Raw genomic sequence first — 19,436 nt, 5'->3', positions numbered from 1 at the left:
CATGTAACGTGTACACTTAGTTCACCTCCTCCACTCTCTTTTTTTGGGTCTGAGGCATGAATTGGGCAGGTGTGCTGTGAGTTGGTGGTCACAACCTCCCCCTCCTGCCTGTACCTCTCCCCCCAGTTACTGCACGTTTGATGACTTCATGCTAATTTAGCAACCATCCAGCCTTTGAGCCTTCTAAAGCAGGCCCTTCTTATCAGCCTCTAACCTCTCTTCAAGGATAGAAAGCAGTTAGGTTCACACAATAAAGCTATTGATGGTCATCGCAACCTAAACATAGTGTTACTATGGCCTCGACATTAACGTCTTCTACTAGCCACCAGTGCCTGTTTCTCAAGACACTCCCGTCCTTGTCCTTGCTCAAAGGAAAATTCCATTTTGTAACATGCACCACTAGTGCCCCTTCCGACGCCCTGCGCGAACCTCCGAACCGGTGGCCGGGCGCTTTACCAAAGCGCGGACGCCTTCTCCGAGCGCGTTGCGGGGGGTGACGCTGCCCACGGGCTCTGTGTGCGCACCCGCGCCCGGTCGCGCCCGTCTAACGCCACTTACCCCTGCCCCGTGCAGGCGGGGCCGCTGCACACACCGCCCCGCCCGCCTTTGGCTGCACCTGCAGCGGCCGCCCCGCTCGCATCGTGCCGGTGCCGTGGCCTGCCCGCCGGCCGCGGGCATGGAGCGGCGGCAGCTGGAGGCGGCGGCGCTGGAGGAGTACGCGGAGTACCGGCGGTGAGGGGAGGGCGGCCCGCGGAGAGGGGCGGCGCGGCGGGTGATCGCCGCGGAGGCGGCTGCGGGGTGCCCTGCCCTGCGGCCTGCCCGTGGCCCGCGGTTCGCCCTCAGGAGATCCTCGCGGTCCTGGCGCCGCTCCCCTCGGCTACACATAGACACCAGACCCCTACCGCAGACCCTGACGGAGACACTCAGACCCCCAGTACTCGACAGTTGTCGACGAGGCTCGACAGTGCCCTGAGTAACCCCGTGAAGGTGCCGAGAGCGGCTCCCAATGGAGCAGGCGTAGGTCCCGCAGTAGCGCAGAGGCTGCGGTGAGGAGGCAGGCCCGCGGGAGGGCATGTTGTCAGCGGTGAGCGCGAATGCAGGAGTGCTTGGTTCCTCACGTCCGGGCCTGCGTGCCGGCCTGCCTGGCAGCACGGCGTGGTGTAAAGGGCCGTCTGCCAGTGGCAGTACTCTACCAGAAAACACAGGCTTTTCTGCCACGTGCATTAAGTTTTTCGGACTATAAGTGCCAGTCTTTATACTCCTACGTGTCTTTGCTAATCTCGTCATGACTCCTTTTGAAGAGTTGAGTGGAAGACACGAACTCAATGACTGTTGTACTTGAAATGAGACTTTAATTTAGCTTAGGAGAACCTCAAGTAAAAACATCAGAGATAGGAGCAGTGGTATTTCTTATGTAGGTAGTTACATGCAGATTAACAGAGTGTCAGCTGGATCGACATTCAAATGACAGTGATCTGTTGACACATTATTCTGGTGCTGTACAGTACTGGCAATGTACAAATCCACTGAGTATTTGACCAAAAAAAAAATCACTCGGTGTGTTTTAGCCCAGTTCTGGGCTCCCCAGCAAAAGTGGGATAGGGAACTTCTGGAGAGAGTCCAGTGCAGGGCCACCAAGATGATGACTGGAGCATCTTTCTTGTGAGGAAAGACTGGGGGAACTGGGGCTGGATAAGAGGAGACTGCAGAGGGATCTCATTAATATTTACAGATATCTAAATGGTGGATGTCAGGATATCTGGTGACAGGACAAGGGGTAATGGGAAGAAGCTGGAACACAGAAAGTTCCATTTAAACGTAAGGGAAAATTATTACTGTGAGGATAACGGAGCCCTGGCACAGGCTGCCCAGAGGGGTTGTGGAGTCTCCTTCCTTGGAGGTCTTCAAGACCCACCTGGACACGTTCCTATGCGACCTGATCTAGGTGAACCTACTTCTGCAGGAGGTTGGACTAGATGATCTCTAAAGGTCCCTTGCAACCCATACCATTCTATGATTCTAACCAACCCTTCCAACCCTTAAGATTCTGTGATTCTGTGAAATATTTACAGACATAAATAAACTAACTCACAGCACAGTTAAGTGCTGAAATTAAGTTTAAATTGTATTTTACAGATTTTAGTTATTGTCTTCAGTTGTCTCCATAAATGTAGAATTTGGATTCTGCTCCAGAGTTCCAGCTATTCTGTGACTTTGAATTTGAATGTAGTGGTAGCTTAAACAAATGAGCCTTTATGAGGTGTGGGGTACAGCTGCTTTCAACTTTATGTACAGAAACTAGCATAGTCTTATCACAGAATCATAGAATGGTAGGGGTTGGAAGGGACCTTTAGAGATCATCTAGCCCAGCCCCCCTGCAGAAGCAGGCCCATGTAGGTCAGGTCACATAGCAACATGTCCAGGCAGGTCTTGAAGACCTCCAAGGAAGGAGCCTCCACAACCCCTCTGGACAGCCTGTTCCACTGCTTTGTCACCCTCACAGTGAAACAGTTTTTTCTCATGTTTAAATAGAACTTTTTGTGTTCCAACTTCATCCCATTACCCCCTTGTCCTGTTGCTAGATACAATAGAAAAAAGTGATGCCCCAACCTCCTGACATTCAATATTTAGATACTTAAAAATATTAATGAGATGCCCCCTCAGTCTCCTCCAGACTAAATAGCCCCAGTTCCCACGGCCTTTCCTCATAAAGAAGATGCTCTAGTCCCCTGATCATCTTGGTGGCCCTGTGCTGGACTCTCTCCAGTTCTCTGTCCCTCCCAAGCTGTGGAGCCACAGTACTCCATATGAGGCCTCACCAGGGCAGAGTAGAGGGGGAGAAGAACCTCCCTTGACCACACTCTTCATCTTGATGCACCCCATGATGCCATTGGCCTTCTTGGCCACGAGGGCACATTGCTGGCTCATCATTAGTTTATTGTCAACCAGATCTCCCAGGTCTCTGCAGAGCTTCTTGTGAAAGAAAAGATAGGTTGGATATATTGTTTGTTACTTTGATGGTAGTGTGGTTACCTACTTGCAATGGAATAATCTTAATCAGACCAGATTAAGATTTAGATAACCTGATACAAGTCTGCAGTACAGTTGGGTCTAAATGTGTGAAGTCACTTGCTAGAGGACATTCAAGAAGTCTGAGATTGCTCACACACCTTTGATACCCATTGCTTCTTCTGCTGTATGAGAAGGAGCTCGATATTTTATTTATATTTTTCCTTCTCTCTTAAAATGCTAATTTTCATTCTGTCAGAGCAAATTTTTTAGAAGGACATTATTTCTTTAAGGGTCAGTCACAGTTCTCTTAAAAGTATATCACTAGACTAGTATTATGAAATATAAGGGTTGTGGGGTTTTTTTGCATTTACAGCAATCGTGTTGCTATACACTATTTGAAAATCTATCTGTCTTGAGAAACCTACTTTTGTCTTCATTTTCTTGTTTTTAATGACATGCTTATAGAATTGTAGGAGATGATGATGGAGGAAAGCTTTTTACTCCTGAGGAATACGAAGAGTACAAAAGAAAAGTATTACCGATTCGGTTGCAGAACAGGTTGTACGTGAGCTGGAGATCACCAGCTGGCATGGACTGTAAGCTTGTGGGACCAGAGACACTGTGCTTTTGTACTCACCGGTAGGAATGGTGTCTTTTTTGGTTTTTTCATTGTTGTATTTTTTAAAATCAGTAACATGTAAAATGTTTCCAGATATATTATAGAACAGTATAGGCAAGGTAATTTAAGATCTAAGGGTAGAGAAAATGAGGCTTTAAATAATAAGAACTGTTCTTAAATCTAACTCTCAATGCATTTTTTGGGACCAAAATGATTTCATAATCCTCAATTCATTTTTCAGGCATGAGTTATTGTAATCAGATTGATTCTGAATGTGCTGTCAAAATGAAACATAAAGATCTGTGATATTTATATAATGAATGAGTGTAAAAGCAGCTGATATTGTGCATTTAATTGACAGTTATCAGTTAACAGTAATTAATGTAAAGATGCAGAACTTGTAAGATAAATTATAAGCCTTTCAGTTAGTTTGCCGATAAATACTGACAAAGTTATAAAAGTTGCTATTTTTGCCTGTTTTAGGTATAAACAACACAAAACAGACTACAAAGTGATTCCCAAAGACCGTCCAATTTGTGTGCCTTGTAGAGTGAGCCATTGCCCTTGCCAGTCCTATCACTACATCCCTCTAAATGGCACACAGCCCATCCGTTGTAGATGCAAACACTTTGCTGACCAGCACAGCGCAGCACCTGGATTTTCATGTAACTGCTGTAAGTTACTGCTGGACTTGCAGCGTTCTTTGCTAGGAAACTTAACTGGAATGGCATGTGAGGGATCTGTATTCCGCCCAGAGTATTGGGTATGTGCTGCGCTTATTACCGATGTGTGTTTTGGTCCTTGCAGAAGGATGTGGAATGGGAAGGAAGGCACAGCCTTTTGTACAAGGGGGCTTAGAACAGCATCCTTTGCATCCCCAAGTGCTGTGAAGGAGCGTAGGTTCCTGAGTGGTTCAGTTAGGTGCATATGGAGACAGCTGCCTAAAGGCAGGCACTACAAAAACACCCCATTAGCAGTTTGGCACTTCCACTGCACAGTGCACATGGCTTTTCCACTTGATAGCTTGAGAGAGAAAGTGTTGATCTACATTTTTGTATTGCCTGGTTGGATATAAGGTTAATGTGTTTCTGTATCTTCTCTCCAGTCAGTAGTACCACTGTTAGCACTCTAACAAAGCAGTTCCCAAGCATACAGACTGTGGGTCCAGAAATGCAAATGGGAATGGAGTTTCAAGCAGAAGGTTTCAGAAGGGCATTACGAAGAAGCTTTTTGCTTCAGTTGCTTGAGGTTGTTCTAATGAAACAGCAGTAATTATTAGCTATAGATAATAAATAATGCATAGAGGTGTTTCAATTTGAAACCTCAAGTTGCATAAGCTGAAGATTTTTTTTGCTAGAGTTCCATGTTGTTAGTAAGTTTCTTTCATGAAGTCTGTCTAATTTGTACAGGAAAAATCATAAACAGCTTTTGTTGGATGAGTCATATCCCACAGAACAAAACATAAAATATTTACATGGCAAGCTTTCAAGAATTTGCTCTAAGTAATGTGAAAGCCTTAAATGTGCAATTGGATGATTCAAGCCGTATCCTTAGGACACAGTGTTTTTAATGATCGTTTGCATTATCCACTTTTTCTAGTATTTCTCAAACATACCTGACGCTTCTGAGGGCTTCACAGGTTACACAGAGAAGTGACAAGAGCTGCTTCTATTTTGGACTTGCGTTGTTTTAATGTACTGATATTAGACTAGCCCAGCATCATGTAACTCTCATGTGGTAGATAAATTATAACTGAAAAATTACTGCTATTGCACTTTATATGGTGTACATACTTTATTCTATATCCAAACACAGTGTAAGAGCTCTATTACGAAAAATTATTTGATAAAGCCTTTAATAGTTCCAAGAATGTGATCCTTGAACATAGTACATAAAACTTAAAAAAAAAAATCTTGGTGCTCTGCAAAATTAACTGTAACTGGGAGTTAGAAGCAGAGTGATTTGTATAATGAAACATTTGCAAAAGCTCTTCCTCAATTTAATGTTATTCACATTATTGCTTGGCGGGACTCTGGTGACAGTCTTAGCTGTAGCTAGGGCAGACATATCCCTTCACTCTGTGTTTCCGAATGTCACGTATCATTTGTGTAACTATTTCAGTTACATCCCGTGGGTATGTAAGTTTAAAAAAGCCCCAGAAAGTCTAATGATACCTTTATGTAGAACCCATTTTGCTGTTGCCACAGTGTCTGTTTACTACTGAGATAATTTTGCTGATGGTAAGAGACATTAAAATTGTGATTTATATCATAAATTGTGATTTGAAGTTTTGTGGACGTGCAACCGTGACGCATGCAGGCATACAGCTTTGGAGGTAATAACTGCCAAAGTGTCAGCAGGTTGCTGTCTTTACTCAGTGACAAATGTTTTTTTTCCAATTAATTATTTTGTCAAGGGAGGGATAGAGAAGGATGTAACTAATGGCAATGGACACAAGCTGGAACGTAGGAAATCCAATTAGGTGTTAGAAAACGAATATCTGCTCCAGAGGTACACCAGTATTAGTCCAGGCTACTCAGAGAGGTGGAATCTCCATCCTGGGAGGTACTCAGAACTTGATTGAATGAGACTCTAAGACTGGATGACCCCTTTCATCCAGTCTTCACATTCATCCTTTCTCCTGTTTTATACAGCATTTTCCTACAGCTGGATGCTTTGGCAGGGAAGAAAATCTAGTTTTTGACAGAAAGAGTTTGTAGAAACACTGTTTTGTCTGCAATGAAGTATAAATTCCATTATCATCTCACTTATTACACTTATTTATTCATTAATTAGGTTCCACATGTTCAGGCTTTCATAGCTGCTTTACCTGTGCATGTGGTCAGCCAGCATATGCTCATGAAACAGTCGTGGAAACTAAACAAGAGCGATTAGCCCAAGGAAAGCCTGTGGGGCAAGACGTGCCTTGTGCTGCTATGGGAGGACTGACTGGGTTTAGTTCACTAGCAGAAGGCTACATGAGACTTGATGACAGTGGAATAGGTAAGTGCAGCTGACCTGAGATGCAACTTTAATTCTCCAGCTACATAGTTTTGAAAAGTAGTAATTCAACATATATTTTCAAAGTTTGAAGGCAAACCGGATCAATAGGAGTAGGACTTAAGACAGATTTGGGGTTTTTTATCAGTCCTTAGATGTGAAGAGACCACTGTGACCATCATGTCTAATTTCCTGTAGTGAATTGATTAAAAAACTTTAGCAACAATTCTGGTGCTCAGCCCAGTTTTGGTTTGCAGTGGAGCGTATCTTTTAGAAAGAACTCTGTAACTTCTGTTTTTCTCTTAATACTTCCATGTTATATTAATCCTTTAGCCTAATACTGCACAGATATTTCTTGATTATACAGTTACAGCGTTGTTTTTTCAAACTCAAAGGTTAATAGCTGTTCAGCATTAAAAAAAAAAAGAGATCAGTTGTGGGACATTGTTTTTGATAGGCATGTTAGTTGATCGTGATACCTCTGCTGCTCTGTGATTCTGTGTTGTGTAATAATGGCCACATTTCATCCTGAGATGCTGTTTGTTTTATTGTTGCTATGTATTCATAATCTCTTTTTAGAATTCTGCTTTCCTGGATTTGTCTGAAATTTAGAAACTATAGCATAGCCATTTTTGTTTAAAAGAAGCAAAGATTTTAATTTCTTTTGAAGCCATCCACTGTAATGCCTTTGTTAATTCAAGTTTATGGGGTCTGCGCTAAGTGTTGTAGATATGAGTCTGTAGCCTTGTTTTGACTCCGTCTTGTATGTTATCTACCTCATGAAGTTAATTTTTGTTTTCATTAAACTTATTTTCTAACAGGAGCTCCTTCTGCTGAACTTTTAGAGTCCCCTGTTACCAGCATGGACCATCCATTTGTAAAAGCATTTCAGGGACCTTCTAGTTCTGCCCAAACCATCTCACAGATAGCAGGTGCTATATTAATGGGATAATATTGTTTTATGAAAAGTATTTAATGTAAAACTAATTTATTTTATTTATGAGTTGAAGGCTGCTTAGGGCGAAAATAAAAGTTAGAAATTTAAGTATTGAGGCCTTGTTATGTGAAAAGTCAGTACAACAACTGTCATGTGCTTGAAGTGCTTAGAATAACTGTTTTGTTACTGCTTGTTACTTTTGCTCATGATGTGCTTTTTAATTTAATGATTTTTTTTCCCTAGCATTTGGTTTCTTCCCCATTAATGGTTCCACGTATTCATTGTATCAAGTTTTAAAATTTTTAATTCCTGATAAAAGCTGATCATATCTCAAAGGCTTGTACATGTTCAGTGCAATCTTGTGAAACTGCATTCTGCCAGAAAGTCTTTTCTATGTGGAAGTATGGATCAGTTATGCTTATTTTATGTCCCTGATTTAGTATAAGAATTTAACAATTAGTATAACTCCTCCAAGACTCTTTAGTCTAGTCTAGCAGCTATTATAAGTAGGTTACTCTTTGGTCCCAATTGATGGTGTTTGTTACTTGCCTACAAAGGTACATTTTAAATGTTTTGCCAAAGGTAAAACATAACTAATGGAATAGCAAGTATCCTTAATGAAAAAAATGTGGTTTGTTTGTTTGGTTTTTTTTCAGGTGGTTCTAGTGCCACTGGGCAAGTTTCTCATGGAAAGCCTTCAGATGACATAACTGACTTTGAAAAACGTTATCAAGAACTGGCAAGTTGCTACATTTATTGCTTAATTCAAATATATTTTCCTCAGAGGATATCTAAAAAAGATAAATGTATTACTTAAGTGGCATATAAATGCATTATATCATTTGTTTTATTCCCGAAAAAAACCCACTAACTTATTAAAATAAAGTTTTAAATGCAGTTATGGACTGCTGCAGGATTTCAGAGGTCAGTCATGTCTGGGATGGTAGTTACCTTAACTGGGTAGATTTTTATTGAGGTAACTCTCTGTTACAGAAAAAGAAAAGATTTTATGCTGTGACAAAAAGAAACAACAAAGTTGACTCACTGAAGGCCCCCTGTGACATTTAGGAACTTTATGATGTTCTTTTCCTTACAAACGTCTGTGTAGTTGGGCTAAATGTGGTGTGTCTTAGATTATCTGAATAACCCCCTCAGAGGTGCGTCCTCCAGCCGACTGACTTATCTTAAATTGAAATGCCCTGTGCTGCAGGTTACTTAGATGCTTAAACACTGATTCTTTCCCCACATGAGCTCCCTAGCTCCACCATCTCAGCTGGAAATATGTCTTCACTGTTCATTAATTCTTTGTAAAGCAACATTGCATAATTAACAAACTTTAAAATCTTAACTGCTGTTATGGTTGCTGCTTGTTAATGAGAAAGCTGTTCTAGCTTTATGAAATTTTATTTTGGATATAATCACAAACTATGTTAAAATGTTACAAATGTAGTATCAGTTTATAGGAGAAGACATGTAACTATCAAATCCAAATCACAATGTTTCTTTTTCCCTCCAAGATTTTATTTTCTTTCTGAAAGGTTGGAGGAATTTCAGATACAAACCTCAAGCCTCCAAATATGGAAAAATGTTTTAAAATGTGTTCATATGTAGACCAACAACAATATTGATTAACAGCGAGTTAATTTGTAGATACCCAGATCAGGACTGGGGCCTTGCTTCCTTTTGACGCGGTTTTATAGGGAGGAAAAAACACATTAAAAATATTTTCTTTTTCCTTGCATTTTTGATAGCAATATGGTATCTTGTGTTAGATGAGATGCAGAAGTCCATGCATCCCTTTTATGTAATTGCTCTAAATAGAATCTCAATCACTAATGTAACAATACTTGAGAACGACTGGTGCTTCTGAAAACAACAGATATATTTGTTTGGATAAATAGTCTTATTATAAAATGGCAGAGTTAAATGAATATGAGTTTATAAATCATACCATACAGTAAGAGTCCACTATGTAGAAAAATCTTTGGAGAAGAGGACATGACCTTGTGGGTCAGTGAGGGCACACTGAAAGGGAAGTTTAGCATCTACCCCAGCAACAAACTTTTTATATGCTTTTGTACATGCTGCTTAGTCTGTGTCTGTTACATGTCTGTAATAAAACTTCTTTAAATTTAATTGTGAGGCACTTTTGCCTTGAGGGGTACATAAATACCTACATTGCCATTATCAGACACAAAGGCAACCCTGGTTTCAGTAGGGAGGAACTGCAGAGCTATGGAAGTACTGCTTTGTCCTATGATGCAGAAGTAAGCAATGCTACATTGGGCTAATAATGATGTATAGCTCTCTCCACTGCATATATTGCTGGTAAATTTGTGACTGGAAATACCACATTTCTAGCTGACTTGAAAATTAATACTTGGTGTCTGTCTTTGTTACAGCTGAAAAAGGAGAAGGCTGCTAAACGCAAAGAGAAAAGTCCAGTGCCATCAAAGAAGCTATGAGATGAATATAGAAATATTTATTAAATGTGATAGTGTTAATTGTTGTATTGAAGAGTATTTTTTGCAGTGTCTACCTGCATAGTTATGTTTCTTAATTTCTTTATTCTGGTGTTTTATTCTGTTACCAAAATTAATTTTAGATTACCTTGTAATAAAATTGGTACTTTAGTCAATAAATTTCTGATCTCCAGAATTGTCATATAGGTACTCCTTTGAGAATGGAAAAGAATATTCAGAGATTTACAGAACTGTTATCCAAGATCTGAGAGAGTGACCAAGTATTCAAGTTTTACATTGTAGTAGGGCAAAAAAAAAGAAAAGGTCTTATTCTTAGACTTTGATGACACACTTTGTTTATTTGTAAAGTCCTTAGAACTCATGGATTTTTACTTAGTGGGATTTGTTCTGTTAATATTGACATTTTAATCTTTTAAAAAAATATTTTCTTTTTCTTTCTGTTGGTTTCATCACCTTCACATAAAAATCAAACATAACCATCTTCTCTCACGCTTCTCTATGCTCTGTTCTTGCCTTCGTATTTTTTACAGGTGAAGTTCTGCACACTTGTAAACCCATTGCCACACCTACTTGAAGAGATCCTGTTTGTATACTTTATCCAAGGTTTCTCATGATGCTGTTTGTCTGACACTGTTCATAATGATGATTCTATTACAGTAAACTTCTGAAAACATTAAGTGGAAAAGGATATGCTCTTTATTGCGTGTAAACAAATAATCATATAGTAGTTGATGTTAACTTATTTATCCAACAGTGTTTTTCATCATGTCTAATCCAACACAGACTGAGTTCCTCAAGAAGGGAGATATGGTTTTATCTTCTTTGTCTGTATTCACAGCTGTGGCAGCATATGTTGTGTTAATGGTCGTGGACAGGAAAATTTAAAATTTGGTAACTTTGTGTGGTGGTTTAAACCTGTGAAACAACACAGCCAGAACTTGGGTCAGAGTAACTGGCAGAGGAGGCAAAAGCGGAGCCTGAGCTACCTTTAATACTCTGCTTTGAAAACAGAGAGGTGTAAATCAGTTTGTCCTTAAAAATACTTGAAGTTTTTACTTGAATACTCTGGGATTTAATATTCAAGGTTATACTTGAATACTTGAATACTCTTGGATTGAAGAATTTTCAGGTGGTATGTATATACTGAAAATTTATAGTAAGAGTGATGTCCGTCAGGGAGGATGCCTTGGTCTGCCTGATTGGCAAAGGAAAAGAGCTGAGGCTGAAGGTGTTTGATGCAGGGCAGCTTGCTTTTTTGTTCATGTATCAGCTTTGGGAGGGAAGGACAGTTCTCAGGAGTGCATGCACATTGTACAGTGACTGATGGAGATGACTGGAATCCCAGTGAGAAGGGAACTTAGTTGCCCAAATTAAAAGATCAAAAAAGGCCACTTGCCTTAACTGTGACCTATACTGTCCACAGATGCCAGTCAGCAAGGTTAATCTGTCACTTTAATTTAAATACATATAACATATAAAGGTGTTTATTGAATATTTTTGAAGTACCTTTACCTTTAAATTCTACACTGTTCCATACAGCTTTAACAACAGATTAAAATACTAATTTGAGCTCCCTCTTCTGGTCCTAACAAGCAGTCATTTCTACTGATCCTATGTCTGGTAAGTAAATAGGGATTTCAGGATTACAAGAAGCAAGGAGGTGCAAGTAATAGTAGTAAAAAAGATGGTAAATGCAGAAAAAAAAAATGGCATTCAGAGAGATTATTACAAGCTTAGTAGGGGAAGTTTATTCTACTTTCATACTTACCCCTGTGACTATACCCATTAGGGAATGTGGTTCCAGAACTGTATGTGAGTATTTCAGAGATTCAATTTCTTGTAGCAATGTATTGATTTAGACAGAGGTTTGAATAGTCACAAAAAACCTTGTGTTTCTTTTTATACTGATAACTTTTTACTTTTGGGAGATGATGTATTGTGCTTTTATTGACATTTAGAGTTAAAAATACTTGTCAGTTTTAAAAGTCTCTGCCAAATTTTTGATCGTCATGAACTAGTTTTATCCAAGTCAACCTTGAAAAAAATATATTCTGTGCTTAAACTTACATAACATTTTCACTTAAATTATATGAAAAAGTTGTTATATTCTTTTTATAATGCTATATAGTTGTTGTAAAAACAGATGGGATCATAAAAATAACAGCTGCATTAAATACTGCTTAGGAATTCTGACAACTTTTCACCCATGTTGATGATGTCCAAACAAAAGAAACTCACTTTCTTTACTAGAAGGCATACTTTTGACTTCTTGGTAGTACTCTTTTTTTGCAGAATTTATATTCATATCTCCACAGGAAAAACCAGGTACAATGTATCTTATAGTGTTGCTGTCTGTGAAAACTGGACACTGATGTCATATCTTTTAGTGAAATTTGCACTTAGCTAGAATTACTCTTATTTTTGCACTAAGAAAAAGAAATAATTTTGTAGGATCAAAACTGCAGCTTCCAATTCTATTGAAAAATCTCTTTATTAAAAACAAAAATTTGTCTAAAGGTAAGAGCAGAGACCAAATGCTGGCCTGTTTGCTATTCCTAGTGGTCATTAAATAAAGAGCTCAGTTTAACATGTTCTTGTTGATGATTTATTTTCCTGAGAGCAGTCGTGAACTTTGACCATAAGATCATTGGACAGATAAGTTATCAGTTCATCAGTATGATTTATTTGTGAATGTGTGTCTGTTACTGACTCTAATCCAAGGAGTCTGGCACAGGGGAAATGGTTTGTTGTCATACATGAGTGCTCTAATCTGTTAAAGCCTAATTGCATAGGTCCTGGGCAATCATAGAATCATAGACTGGTAGGGGTTGGAAGGGACCTTTACAGATCATCTAGTCCAACTTCCCTGCAGAAGCAGGGTACTTCTCGTTTTTAAAATAGCTGTCTTTCAAATCACTATTCTGCCATTATTACAGCATTTTCCCACTAGTTTTAATGATTCTGTGAAAAGGCTTGGATGTAACCTGGATATGTAGAGACCAGTCAGTGATCCTAAGTGGAGGGGAAGGGCCTCCTTCCCATTCTATGCTTCTCTGATACTAAATATAAAACATGTCTGTCTGTCTTAGGTTTGGGAGGAAGGGGAATGTGATATGTGAATTCACAGCCAGTAATGGCATCCATGCAGAATTGCTTTGTCAAGTTGTCAGTGTCTTTACAACATGTTGTGCATATTAAACAGTTTGCATATCTCATGTCTGTACATCTCTGGAGTCTTTAGTGGTAGTTTTGTTGTAGCCACGTAACCTAAGGAAAGAGACAACTTTGCTGGTGGGGATTGTATTTGCGCTAAGAAAAAAAACAATTGAAAACAACAGCAAAGGTTTTCCAATCTAAAAGACCTTGCACAAGTGTACCTGTTTAGGAGATTTTTTTTTTTAATCAAAAGACACTGTTTTTGTCTAGAAGCCTTGGAGCCCTTATCCATTTGTCTTCTGTTGCAGTAAATTGTTGTTTGCTTTACACTGGTTTTAGCTGTAATTTTACACTCTGTTCTTGTGCTGGTCAGCCCTGGCTGGGCACTGAGCCCGTGTGCTCCTGCCATTAAGGGCCCTCCTGAGGGGAAGTCCCAGACTCAGCCATAACATGTCACCTGTGCAACACTGACTCCCATACCTTGGTAATGCTTCATCAATTTTCATTCTTTTATTAAGTAAGACAGGAAAATTGCAAGCACACTCTATGTGAAACCAAAAGATGAGCACCTTCCCAGGGTACCTTGGGGTCAGTGGAGAGGATATCATCAAAGTGGGAGCCTCCCTGCTGCTGCTTCATTCAAGCTTCAAACCAAGGGTCAGCATGCACTGATCACCACCCTTCTTGTGGTGATGGGTGCACTTGGGTGTACGCTTACAGGTCTGAAGGAAAAGCCTCCTGCCCACAGGCTGTGTAGAGTGGCCTCTGGCCCTGGGCTGAGTGGGCAGCCCACTCTCCCTACACAGAGATGCGGAGTGCATGGCACCTGAGGATCAACATCCCACTATCCTTCAGGGAAGGGAAGGGAAGGGAAGGGAAGGGAAGGGAAGGGAAGGGAAGGGAAGGACCTGCTGGGGGCTGGGTGACAGGAGCACATGTGGCTGTGGCAGGGCCTGGCTGCCCTGTGCCAGGCCGGACGTCTCCAGGGGCACGGGGCTGCGTTGGGAGGAGGGGGCCCCGCTCAGCTGGTAGGAAGTTGTGGCCGTCACAGCCTTATTGTGTATCCCTGTGTAAAAAAAAAAGGTTTTTTTTTTTTCAGAAGAAGCAGCTGCTGTGTGTCATGGTTTATCAAGAAACTGGTTTTGCTTGGTAAGAGGGGGAGGGGGTTGCAGTGAAGACCCGGTAAAGAGTTTTTGGACTCTTCCCCCGGTTCCTGGGTTCAGACCCACCCCTGGCCCGGCTGGGCCAATCTGACACTTCTGCCATCAGGGACAGGAATTTGAAGTGCTGGCAGGAGGTGTAAGAGTGATACAAGATGGAGGTGACCACACGGACTCTACAGTCAGAGAAGGAGGAAGGAAGGAGGAGCACCAGACCAGAGACCATGCAAGCCATGGTGAGAATGCAGGTTGTACCCCTGCAACCCATGCAGGGCCATGGCAGGCCTGAGAGCCATCAGCAGCTCTGTGTGAGTGCGCCTGGATGGGCAAGAGATTGTGTGGGGAGGCGGCCATGGCATAGGCTATGCTGGAGAGCCTGCGGGCCGCAGAGCAGCCCCACACGAGAGGCATAAAGGAGCTGCAGCTTTTGGGATAAATGCACGTCAGAGCAGCCTGTGCAGGGCTGCCATGTGTGTCAGGTACCCCATGGACATGCAGGGAGGACTGCTGTGGAGCCCACCTGCCCTGAGGAGGGACAAACGGCAGAAGCTATCAGGGATAGACTGACTGAAACCCCCACTCCCTGTCCCGCTGGGCTGTTCAAGGTGGGAGGAGGTAAAAACACCGGGATCAGGGCTCTGAGCCGGGGAAGAGGGGAGGAGTGGGGAAAAAGTGGTCTTAAAGGGCTGGTTGGACTTTTCATCATTGTACCACTCTGTGTTGTTTTATTTTGGTTATGTTTTGGGGTTTTATGGTTATGCTTTAGTTGATGTTGCATTAAATTATTTTCTGTTTTCTTCCCCAAGCCAAGTAGCCTGGTCTGTTTTGTCCTGGACCTTAAATGGCAATTAAGCTCTCCCTACCCTTTGGCAATCATCAGGTCTTTGGTACCTGAGGCTAATCTTGGTCTTTTGTTCCCTCATGGGCCTAAACCATGACACTGTGCCATCGGCAGGGAGAAGGGGTGAAGGGGAAGGTGAGCCAATAGGACAGCAGGAGCCTGCTAAGCAGTGGATCCACAAAGCGTTTAGAGCAGGGAGCAGTATTGTATTTTCAAACAAAACAAAGACATGCATAATCTTAAACTGGAGACTGTTAATTGTGGTGGTTGTTTTTCTTTTTCCTTCCACTCCCTCAAGTTGAAGATGTTATGGGAAGCCATGTTGAAGATGCTGTAACATTTTGGGCACAGGTGAATTTTGAGAACTATTTGATTATGAGGTGTTAAATCTCATTTCCTCTCTCTCCCTGCCCCCCATCAAAAATAAGAACAAATGGTAGCATTTGATGTTGTAAAAATGAAAGTTAATTTAGATTTCAGAATTACAAATAGTATTGTTCCCTTTTAAAACTGGAATTGGATACTTTTTTCTGAAGTGCCAAAAGGGACTTGTTCATCTGTTCCATTTGCATTGTAGCTGGGTTTTCTTGACTATTTCGTAGGCCTAGAAACTAATCAATTGATTGTTAAAATTTTTGCTGTTGGAGCCCGGCTGGGGGTGGATCCCTGTCTCAGCTGAGCATTTGGGGCAAGTTTCAATGAAGCTTGACATGGAGATGGTTCAAAGGTGCTAAATCCTTTCCAGATTTGTGTAGATGGGCAGGAGGGTTTTGGACAATGAGAGTAAGGAAAGGTAAAAAATAAAAAAACTATAAATAGTCGTCATTAATGAGGGAGTGCAGTGGGGACTGGGGAAAACCCAGGAGTACCAAAGCTTACCTTTTCTGTTTAGTGTGGTGGCGAATTGCTGTGTGGATATTAGTCAACACCTGTGTAGCTTTGAGCCAGCTGGAAGAGGTAATGTTTGACATGTCCGTAATCAGAATTTGGGGAAACAAATTAAACTTTACTCATTCTGTTTATGGAATAGCTTATTCTGATAGACTGGCTTTTAGATGTAGTATTCATAGGTAATTCTCCTTTATGTTCTTACACTGGCACTATGAAGCTCAGTCACAATGTTCATTTAATATTGTAAGGTACAAAACTTAGGAGTATACTTCTAAGGTTAACAATATATTTAATTGCACTAGGGTTTTCTTGCTTACATTGAGCTCTGGATTCTTTCATTTGAATTAGGAGTAGAACATTGTCTGACCCAGTTTTACAGTGGTTCAGATACTAAGGTGAAATGGGAAAGACTGCTATTCTCAGTAAAACCAAACTGCAAATCTTCCATGTAAAGAGGACGTGGGGTATGCCAGAGTTGTTGTCTCCTTGTGTTAAGAAGAGAAAGAAAAAGAATACTAAATACATATTAAAATTCGTGAGGCAGGATTGATAAGCTAGATCTGCTTACTACTCACAGAAGCTGGTAATTAAATCTGTTGAAATTATTTGTTGCAAACTGTTTATTTGAGGTACTTTACCTGCCCGTGATTGGTTTCATTAATTTTTGGAAGAAAATGAGAGAAGGCTTACAAATGCAACTAAAATGATGAAGATTGAAAGCTTAGGATGAGGCATTACTTGTCTCAATGGCAGTGCAACTGTTTTGATTTAATTTTTGACTGTCACAACAACAAACCATCAAGCATTTGTTAAAAGTGACAGTTAATAACTCGTCCCCTCTCTCCACACTTCTCAGGATGTCAGTAGATTAAAAGACCTCTTCATTAAGCTGTGCTCTGGAAGAGGCTTGTCCTCAGGCTAAGGCAGTTTTTGGCAAACCAAATTTCAGTAAGCTAGGTAGGTTGTGTGTATATGGAGTTCGCTTTTCACTTGGATATAAAACCCTTAATTCTATGCAACCATTTCCTTAGGTGTTTTCTTGATTTTTGGTGATGCTGTGGGTTATGTTCTCTGAAGATCTCTTTAGAAACTGCTGGCTTTCCTAAATAAAATGCTTATTTTGTGTGAGCAAGTTTAAATCTTTCTGCACTTCTTAGTTAAATTACGAAACCACAGGAGATTTTTTTTAACACTCGGGACATACTACAAGAAGTTAATATGTGGAATGCTGAATTCTCTTTCATTGTCTGTTACATGTTGTAGGCTATGTTTAACAAGAGACCAATGTTTTTTTTTTCTGAAAAGTGACTCTTTTCTCTGTTTCTAGAAGTGCAGAAGATCTCTCATGAACCTATAATGTTAAATGTGCTGGACAAAGTGCTCTTAAGAAGATAACAAGGGCATATTTTGTAGCATTTCTGTGACAAGCATACAGAGACTGATAGTTTCTGTGTGTGAACTATTGATGGCTTATTAAAAAGATTTAAATAAAGTGATCTGTCTGAACTGCTTGTGTGTGCAGGACTTTCTACATTCCTCTTGAAGAAAACACCCCAATAGCAAGCCAAGAGTGCTTTTGATGTGACTAGCTTCTTCCTCTGTCTGGCTTACTAAGCTGGCACTGCCAATAAAATGTTGTAGCAGCACATTAACAGAGAAGCCGTGGGAGTCTGTGGTGTAAGATATTGGTGTTTTTGTAGTTGAAAATTTTTCTTTGAGCTATTGTTTTTGATGGAGAGGATTGTGATTTTGAAGCATCTAATATAGGAGAGATATAATATCAAATGCATTACTTTGTTTTCATACTGCTGTCAGGGTAATTAAAGGAGAGTGTGAAAACAAGATTTGTAATGTATAACAAATACCATTTTGAGGTATGTGTATATTTTCAGAATGCTATGCTTTATTTTTACCTTTTTCCCCCTAATTTCCAGATGTGGGTATTTTTCTGAAGATAAATGCTGGTACAGATGTACGGTACTGCAAGCGATCGGCAATGAAAAGGCAGGAACCAGTTTTTAAGTCTTTGTTTGTCTGCTCTACATACAAGATGACAGGAATAATTAAAACTTCTGAGGGCTGAAAATAGCAGCCTTTGTGTGACATGTTAACACTGATGCGAACAGCCTGAAAGTTATTAGTCAGCATTGGGTGACTGATACAGAGGCAGAGTACTGATACAGTAGTTCCTATATAAAATAACTTCTACACAGACTGGTTGGTTTGCAAGCATTAGGCTGCATATTTGTTCACTGAAGAGAGTCTTCTGTATTGCTCCTTATTGTAGCCCTTAGAGTCAAAAAAGAAAAAAAAAAATCCAGCAAAGACCTGGTTTGTTACTTAAAGTTTTGTCGCTTTTAGGTGCCAACTGAAGAGACTTCTCTGACTGTTTCTTCCTCTGAAGGGTGTCTAGGCTTAGTACAGGAGATTCTGATCTTTGTGACACGCACATGTGTTTAAATGCTTATATCCCAGTACCTGTCAGTGCAGGAGCTTTCTGTAACTCTGCTGATTTCTGTTTTGTGGTGGTGTCAGGTATTGTACATTGCCTGTGGAAATTCTGAGGTTCTGAATAGATCAGACATAGCTGAAATTCCACCAAACTTGCAATGTCCTAGTTTTGCCCAGAAGTACAGGCTCTGGGGATGGCATATACCAACTGATCTGAACTTCAACGTATTTGACTAGATGAGTAACAGATTTTGAAGCATTTAGATGATGAGATCTGGAAGAGATGTTGCTGAATATCAATCGGCTCAGTGTCACCAGGAAGAATCTTCTAAGAGCTGGATGTTTAAAGCAGGGCATGTTGGGAAGAACTCTGCATGTATTGCCCTGAACATACTCTAGCAACTGAAATGGTTTTGGCAAAAAACATTCATATTGTGCTGTGAGGGGAATTCTGAGTACACTTTTTGCCATCTCGAGGGCCCAAGATTTATTTCTGACTGACCTGAGTTCTTTATGGTGCTGAGGAAAAAAAGTACCTTTGTTTCTTTCCCTTTAGGGGGAAAAATACTTCCCTTGTTCACAGAACCCGTGATAAATGCACTGTTGAGCTGCTTGAATGCCATGTGCCTTGGTACTGTACAAATTTTTGATCAGGAGAGGTAATAGCAGGTGAATGAGAGTGGTAGTAGGAATCCTGTCATCCCTGGCCAACAGTGAATATCAAAGGCTCACGAGCTGATGCCAACAGGACTGCTAAAAGCTTTGAGCCTTTCTGAGTGGCACTGGTCGAGTTTTACTAGTGCAGTCTCCCTTTCCAAGACACCACTGACAGTGTTAATGGCGTGGTGCCACGGCTTGTCACCGGCACTGCCTGTGCTTTGCCAGG

General features: G+C 40.7%; 2 protein-coding genes across 3 annotated transcripts in view; both read left to right on the top strand.

Annotated features, from left to right (window-relative positions):
* Positions 1-676: 676 nt before the first annotated feature.
* Positions 677-10,042, top strand: FAM221A (family with sequence similarity 221 member A). Of its 2 annotated transcripts, none has more exons than XM_061997038.1 (7): positions 677-732; positions 3,478-3,651; positions 4,115-4,305; positions 6,428-6,634; positions 7,453-7,563; positions 8,225-8,307; positions 9,971-10,042. In XM_061997038.1, exons 1-7 carry the CDS (start codon positions 677-679, stop codon positions 10,031-10,033), a joined length of 885 nt encoding a protein of 294 aa, XP_061853022.1. In that variant the 3' UTR covers positions 10,034-10,042. The 2 variants fall into 2 exon arrangements, with proteins under 2 accessions (XP_061853022.1, XP_061853021.1); XM_061997037.1 differs by lacking the exon at positions 677-732 and adding an exon at positions 999-1,084.
* Positions 10,043-15,288: 5,246 nt separating this feature from the next.
* Positions 15,289-19,436, top strand: part of STK31 (serine/threonine kinase 31) — a 29,750-nt gene continuing 25,602 nt past the window's right edge. Inside the window, 6 exon segments of the mRNA XM_061997398.1 lie at positions 15,289-15,343; positions 15,507-15,559; positions 16,956-16,978; positions 16,980-17,060; positions 18,034-18,102; positions 18,628-18,775. Of these exon segments, the coding sequence (XP_061853382.1) occupies positions 15,289-15,343; positions 15,507-15,559; positions 16,956-16,978; positions 16,980-17,060; positions 18,034-18,102; positions 18,628-18,775 (429 nt within the window).

The sequence above is a fragment of the Colius striatus genome, chromosome 5 (genome assembly GCF_028858725.1).
Source record: "Colius striatus isolate bColStr4 chromosome 5, bColStr4.1.hap1, whole genome shotgun sequence".
Taxonomy (NCBI): domain Eukaryota; kingdom Metazoa; phylum Chordata; class Aves; order Coliiformes; family Coliidae; genus Colius; species Colius striatus.
Note: the sequence above shows the minus strand (reverse complement) of the source record. Positions and strands in the feature narration are given on the sequence as shown.

Coding starts and splice junctions, on each gene's coding strand:
- FAM221A (XM_061997038.1), top strand. CDS start 677: ATGGAGCGGCGGCAGCTGGAGGCGGCGGCGCTGGAGGAGTACGCGGAG. Junction 733..3,477: donor GAGTACGCGGAGTACCGGCG/GTGAGGGGAGGG, acceptor ACATGCTTATAG/AATTGTAGGAGATGATGATG. Junction 8,308..9,970: donor AAAAACGTTATCAAGAACTG/GCAAGTTGCTAC, acceptor TCTTTGTTACAG/CTGAAAAAGGAGAAGGCTGC.